The sequence below is a fragment of the Chrysemys picta genome, chromosome 13 (genome assembly GCF_011386835.1).
Source record: "Chrysemys picta bellii isolate R12L10 chromosome 13, ASM1138683v2, whole genome shotgun sequence".
In the NCBI taxonomy this organism is placed as follows: Eukaryota; Metazoa; Chordata; order Testudines; family Emydidae; genus Chrysemys; species Chrysemys picta.
The window spans coordinates 11,655,475-11,662,717 of record NC_088803.1 but is presented as its reverse complement, the minus strand read 5'-3'; the positions used below and the strand labels follow the sequence as shown (position 1 = coordinate 11,662,717).

Genomic DNA, 7,243 nt, shown 5'->3' with positions numbered 1-7,243 from the left:
ATTGCTTCTGCCTACTATCATTCGAATATCTGTGCTTTATTTAATAAACTTACATTTGATTTCACTATAAGCAACCCTGGATTGCCCTGGCAAGAATCACACCAACAATGCAAATTTACTCTTAGACCTTGGATGTCCCATGAAAGTTTCTTTACCCAACACACATTTCTATCATCAGCTTTTGGGAGAAAAAGGTCATATGGGAAATTTCAACCAGTTCTGATTAAAATAAGGAAGACTTTTTTCATAAAATCCAGATATCCTTGAATTACAGATTAGAGCTGCTCAAACAATGGGAAGGGGAGAGATGACATTTCAAAGTTTTCCTTTCTTTTTCTTTATTTTAATAGAATTAATTGCTTTTAAGGCCTGAAGGAGATTTCAAATGAATAAATTAAATAATTTTTCCTCATTTGATTTGTCAACATTCAAAATATTAATCAAAAAATTCCTGGAAATACAATACTTCAGAACAGGTTGACCAGTTTGATAAAGGGAAATTCTTTGTAGAGTTCAGATGCCATTTGGTCTCTTCAGAGCTGTAAAGTCCCATTAGAGTTTAGACAGTCCACGGATGACAAACCTGATGAAGGACAATAATCTCTGTCTTAACTGAATATCTTCATGCCTGTTTTCCGCAAGGCATCTTTCACCTCCTTGTTCCTGAGGCTGTAGATAATGGGGTTCAAGGTTGGAGTCACCACTGAGTAGAACAGAGAGAGTAACTTGTTCACATCTGGAGAGAAGCTGGACTTGGGGCGCACGTACATGATAAGGGCCATCCCATAGAACAACATCACCACAATGAGGTGTGAGGAGCAGGTGGAGAAGGCTCTGTGCCTGCCTTCAGCAGACCTAATTTTAAGGATGGTGGAGATGACACAGGTGTAGGAGACCAGGATCAGCAACAGTGGCAGAATGAGGATGACAGCAGCACCCACAATGATCTGGATCTCATTCCAGTAGGTGTCCCCGCATACCAGCTTCAGCACCGGCTGGATCTCACACAAGAAGTGGTTGATAACATTGGATCCACAAAAAGGAAGTGTGAAGATAAAGACTGTGTGCTCCAGAGCCACCAGCGTGCCACAGATCCATGAGCCACCAGACAGCTGGATGCAAACCCTCTTATTCATGATGGCCGTGTAGCGCAGTGGGTTGCATATGGCACAGTAGCGGTCATAGGCCATAGCAGCTAGGAGGAAGCACTCTGTTCCACCAAAGAATAGAAAGAAATACATTTGTACAGCACAACCAGCAAAGGAGATGGTTTTGTCTTCTGAGAGGAGGTTGGCCAGCATCTTGGGAAGAGTGACCGAGGTGTAGCAGATCTCCAGGAAGGACAAGTTCCTGAGAAAGAAATACATGGGGGTGTGAAGGGCCGGATCAACACTTATGGCAATGATTATGAGGATGTTGCCCAGCACTGTGATGATGTATATGGATAGAAACACCACAAACAGAATGATATTCCCGTCTGTGTGGTTAGAGAAGCCAAGTATGACAAACTCAGTCACGAAGGTCTTATTTCTCATTTTTTCTCGATCAACATACTTCATCTTGAGAAATAAAAAGAAAAACTACATATTAGTTTGGTACAGTGAATTAAATATATTTATCTATTTATCTATTAATCTATGTTCTTTCACCTATCTCTCCATGGAACCATACCTCTGCCTGTCTGATATGAATCAGGACCGGCCACCATTTTGGACCAATTATCTTATCACAACACAGTAAATCCAGAGTAACTTCACTGAAGTCAATGGTTTCCATTCTTTCCTCAGTATCGCTGGCTTTATATTAGTGTATGTTAATAAACTCAGTGGAAATGCACCTGTTCTATACTAGCATCAGAAGAAAAAATACTTGGATCAATGACCTTATAATTATATAAAACAGAGGTGCAACCAGAATCAGGTTCAATAGAGTTACACTAGTGTAAGTAATTTCAACATCTGCACTCAAGTTTCTTGGAACATGTATGTTAAAATAATATATCACCATTTATTTTATTCTCAACGGGAATGTGGAACAATCTGGGAAGCTGCGCCAATATACTTCAACTGAGCATATGGACGGGTTTATCGTAATTTCACTGCATTGCTATTCCAACTGTCTATATGAAAAGCACGTGTAGGGGTTATGCTATTCACTGTGCTACTCTATAGCACACACACACACACACACACACACACACACACATACATATAATCTAATGGCCTGTTTCTCCTCTCTTCTCCACGAAACCAATAACAGTCCATTGACTTCAGTGCCAGTAATCCTGATCTGATTTACTTTGTCCTCCCTTTCTTCATCCCTCCACCTCTGTTTGTGCCCCATTTTATCTACCCATTAATCTTCCCCTTTTCCCCATATCATAAAACTTTATTAATCCTCTTCATTTCACCAATTCTACTCTTACTTCAGAAAGTAAGGGTGCTCACCCGGAATCAAACCAATGGTCCATCTAGCCCAGTATCTTGTCTTCTGACAGTGGACGGTGTAAGATGATTCAAAGGGGATGAACAAGTTCAGAGTCATTAATGAGTGATCCATCCCCTCTCATCCAGTCCCGGCTTCTGATAGTTAGAAACTTAGGGACACCCAGAGCATGGGGTTGTGTCCTTGGCTATCTTTGATAATAGCTATTGATGGACTTATCTAATTCTTTTTTTAACCCAGTTATACTTTTGATCTTCACAACATCCCTGGCAATAAGTTCCACACGATCACTGTGTACATATGAAGAAATAATTCCTTATGCTTGTCTTAAACATGCTGCCTATTAATTTTATTGAGTTACCCCTGGTTTGTCATGTTATGCAAATGAGTAAATAAGACTTCTCTTTTCATTTTCTCCACACCATTCATGATTTGATAGAAGTCTAACATTTCCCCCATTAGTTGTCCCTTTCTTAAGCTTAATTATACTATGATAAATCAGCAGTAGCTTTATTGGAGCCAAATGAGTTGCAGTAACATTACATTATGGTAAGGAAGATGAGAACACATGTCTCTCCTTATGTAAACCATTTAGATAATGATTGTAAAAATTATTGTCCTCTTGAATGTGTATATATATGGGAATCAGTTTTTATTGAGTGCAATTTTTATTTGCATTTTATTTTATTTGTATTTGAGACCTGCTCATCACTAAAATTGCACCCTGAGTCTTCATCAAAAGTCCAATAATGAATTATTACTGAATAAATATTTTGACAGTCTCCTAAGTCTCTTTGTCAAATTACAGTTATTTAGGTCATGGTTCTCCTCTCTCTTATCCCTGTGAAACTCATTGCAATTAATGCAAATTACGCCAGTGAAAAATAGGAGGAAAGCTGTGGTAGCTAAACATCTACCCTATCAGATCATCTTCTGATGTACACAGTCATTTCATTGAAGTCCACATAGTTCCATCAGTGTAAACTCAATTAAGTGAGATCAGAGTTTTCATATTATTAACTATATTTGATCAAAAAACAGAATTTATGCCCCATGGTAAATACAAAGATTTCAAAATTTAATTTAATCACAAACCAGGATGAAAAGGCAAAATATCTGATTTTATTTTACAAAATTATTTATTCCAAAACTATTTTGTTGGAATCTTATGAATACATGATGAAATGTTTCATTTCAATCATCTAACAATATTTCATTTGAATGTATATTTGAATGATATCTTCCCATGTAATCATTTTGAATTGAATAAAATAGCCAAAACTTGCTGATAATGTCCTATCCAAATTTAGACAGAATCAATACGTTGCAATGTAAAGGTTTTGATTTAATCAAATCAGCATTTTCCGGTGGAAAACTGTTCTACTATTACCTGCAATACAGTCACTTGTGATTTTGCACGCAGTTGAATATCTGTGCTTGGAACTTTAAAACAGAGCACATTTCAGTTCAAGAAATAATAGGAATTTAAGGAGACTCATCTAGATTCAGAACATTTAGAAGAATCCAAAGGAAATATAGTCAAAACAAGAAATTTCTCACCTCTTCCGCAGGCCACATTCATCTCCTTTCTGTGATCAACAACAAATTCAGTATCAGAAGGAATCTGAAAATTTAACAGCTTCTTTAGAAACCCTGGGGACCTGGTCTTTGATTCACCTCAAATACCCCATTATATGAAGCCATATCATATCTATTCAGGCAGTGTCTTCCTCCCATTAAAATCAATACCAAATAGTTGACTTCAATAGGAGTACAATTTGGCACAGAATATTTGCATCTTTGGTTGTGTGTTAAAGTCCTAAATCCTGTAGGCACCTTTCGAAATTCCACCTCTCATAACCAAGCAAAGGCCTCATAGTTTGGTCCAAATGCAGGACGCCTCCAGCCAAATGCCATTGAGTGCACACAATTCCCACCCAAGGGAAATGGCAGGATCGTTGCATCACATCACAATTACAGGACTGAGCCCATGCTACCTTTGACAAATGGCAACTTCACAACATCAAAGGAAAGATTCTTAAAAACAATTAATAGCATCTTCATCTACAAAAGCTCCGTTATTTTCAATGTGAACAAGATTGGCAGAACCTGCTCCTAATTAATCAAGGGTAAAATTTTCTAATCAATCTAATCTATATAATTTTCTAAACATCTAAGTGATTTACAAGCTTAAGTACCAATTTTGAAAGTGACTTAGGCAGCCAGGCCCATGTTTATCAAGGTATGTACGTGCCTAATTCCCATTGACTTGACTCAGAGTTAGGCACCTGAATGACCTGAATCCTTTGCAAGTCTGGCCTTTAATGCACGTCAATGGAAACATTACCCCACAACTCATATCCTCATTGTGAGGAAGGGTTAGGGTTAGATTCACAAATAGAGTATGGTGCCTAAATGCTACTTTAGGTGCCTAAATCCCAGATTTAGCTACCACTGGTGTTCGCAAAGCCCTGTAGGCAGCTCAGTTTCTTGATGTCAATGTACCCTAGATGCCTGCTTGTAAGGCTCTGGGTGTGAGCAACGTGGCCTCTCTCTAGGCATCTGGATTCATAGATTCCAATGACAGACAGGACCATTGTGATCACCTCATCTGACCTCCTGTATGACACAGTCCACAGAACGTCCCCAAAATAATTCCTAGAACAGATCTTTTCGAAAAACATCCAATCTTGATTTTAAAATGGTCAGTGAGGGAGAATCCACCATGACCCTTGGTTAATTGTTCCAATGGGTAGTGTATGCCCTACTTTGGGTCTGAATTTGTCTAGCTTTAATTTTCAGCCATTCCATCATGTTATATCTTTTTCTTCTAAATTGAAGAGCCCATTATTAAAATATTTGTTCTCTATGTAGATACTTATACACTGTAATCAAGTCACCTCTTAATTTTCTCTTTCTAAAGCAAAATAGATTGAGCTCCTTCAGTCCATCACTGTGAGGCAGATTTTCTAATCCTTTAATCATTTTCATGGCTCTTCTCTGAAACCTCTCAAATTTATCAGTAACCTTCTTGAACCGTGGACAGAAGAAGTAGACAGCATTTCAGCATCAGAGGGATAGCCGTGTTAGTCTGAATCTCTAAAAAGTAACAGAGGGTCCTGTGGCACCTTTAAGTCCTTCTGTTAGTCTTAAAGGTGCCACAGGACCCTCTGTTAGCATTTCAGCAGTGGTTACACCACAGCAAATACAATGGTGAAATAACCCCTCTACTCCTACTTGAGATTCCCCTGTTTATGCATCACAGGATGGAATTAGCTGTTTGGGCCAAAGCATTGCACTGAGAGCTCATGTTCACCTTATTTTCTACTACAACCCTCAAATGTTTTCCAGAGTCACTGTTTCCCAGGATAGAGTCCCCCATGCTGTAAGTGTGGCCTGCATTCATTCTTCCTAGATGCATACATTTACATGTAGCCGGATTAAAAAGCCAATTGTATGCTTGTTCACAGTTAACCAAGCAATTCAGATCACTCAGAATCAGTGACCTATCAGCTTCATTATTTTATACAGCCCTAACTTTTGTGTCACCTACAAATATAATCCAGGTAATTGATGAAAATCTTGACTAGTGAAAGGCTAAGTACTGATACCTATAGGACCCTGTTAGACACACTCCCACTCAATGATGATTCCCTGTTTACAGTTGCATTTTGTGATCTAACAATTAGCTAGTTTTTAATGCATTTAATGTGAGCTGTCTTAATTTTATGTTGTTCTATTTTTTTTAATAAAAATGTTGTTTAGTACTGAGACAATGTTGTATATAAGGCTCAGTGAAACCCACAAACCAGCAAAGATAGAATCTTGGTGGTTCCTCCACTGGGCTGGGTCCTGTATCCACTCAATGACATACCTTGGGAATCTCCAGGAATAAACCTGAGCTAATCTATGCAATGGGTCTTACTCAAGGCACTGATTATAAACACCCGATATACACTTAGATTAGAGTAAACACACCTTTATCTAACAATTTAAGAAAATGTGATATAACAGGCTGAGATTAATTAAAAATGTCACAACCAATTTAAATCAGCGGGAGGCACTTCAATAAATCAATTAATAAATACAGTTTTCAGCAGTGAATGAAACTTAACCAGCTTACATTTCCACTAGCACCAATTACCCCACCCCAGAATGTGCCCTCCTTTCAATGCCAGAGTTCTAGACACTTGCATAGGCCTGCTAGAAGATGTTGAAGCTGGGGATAACATTTTGCCGGTCCAATAAAGCCATCCAGCCCAGTGTACAAGGGGCAGAGAGATGCTAACTTAGGGTCATTACATGCTTTGTAAGCCCTCTGGGAAGGTGGGAGTTTTTACAACCAGAGATCAATAACCCTGGATGGATGATAAGACCCCTTCATCTCTTCTTAGGCCTGGTCTACACTACGAGTTTAGGTCAAATTTAGCAGCGTTAACTAGAAATAAGCCTGGACACGTCCACACGACGAAGCCCCTTTTTTCGACGTAAAAAGCCCTTTAAACTGATTTCTGTACTCCACCTCCGATGAGGGGATTAGCACTGAAATCGGCCTTTCTGGGTCAGATTTGGGGTAGTGTGGATGGAATTTGATGGTATTGGCCTACGGGAGCTATCCCAGAGTGCTTCATTGTGACCGCTCTGGACAGCTGGCCAGGTAGACAAGAAAAGGCCCACGAAATTTTGAATTTAATTTCCTGTTTGCCCAGCGTGGAGAGCACAGGTGACCACATAGAGCTCATCAGCACAGGTAACCATGATGGAGTCCCAGGATCGCAAAAGAGCTCCAGCATGGACC

General features: G+C 39.1%; 1 protein-coding gene across 3 annotated transcripts; it reads right to left on the bottom strand.

Moving 5' to 3' along the window:
• Positions 1 to 608: 608 nt before the first annotated feature.
• LOC101945800 (olfactory receptor 10C1-like) lies at positions 609 to 2,904 on the bottom strand. 3 transcript variants are annotated; one of them, XM_065565425.1, is made up of 2 exons: positions 2,894 to 2,904; positions 609 to 1,530 (listed from the first exon to the last, which is right to left on the bottom strand). In XM_065565425.1, the coding sequence occupies exons 1-2, from the start codon at positions 2,902 to 2,904 to the stop codon at positions 609 to 611; spliced, it is 933 nt and encodes a 310-aa protein (XP_065421497.1). The 3 variants fall into 3 exon arrangements, with proteins under 3 accessions (XP_065421497.1, XP_065421498.1, XP_065421499.1); XM_065565426.1 differs by lacking the exon at positions 2,894 to 2,904 and adding an exon at positions 2,388 to 2,405 and having other exon boundaries at positions 609 to 1,523; XM_065565427.1 differs by lacking the exon at positions 2,894 to 2,904 and having other exon boundaries at positions 609 to 1,562.
• Between the last annotated feature and the right edge of the window lie 4,339 nt (positions 2,905 to 7,243).

What these genes read in the sequence shown, in the direction of transcription:
- LOC101945800 (XM_065565427.1), bottom strand. Translation starts at nt 1,559, where the DNA reads ATGAAGTATGTTGATCGAGAAAAAATGAGAAATAAGACCTTCGTGACT.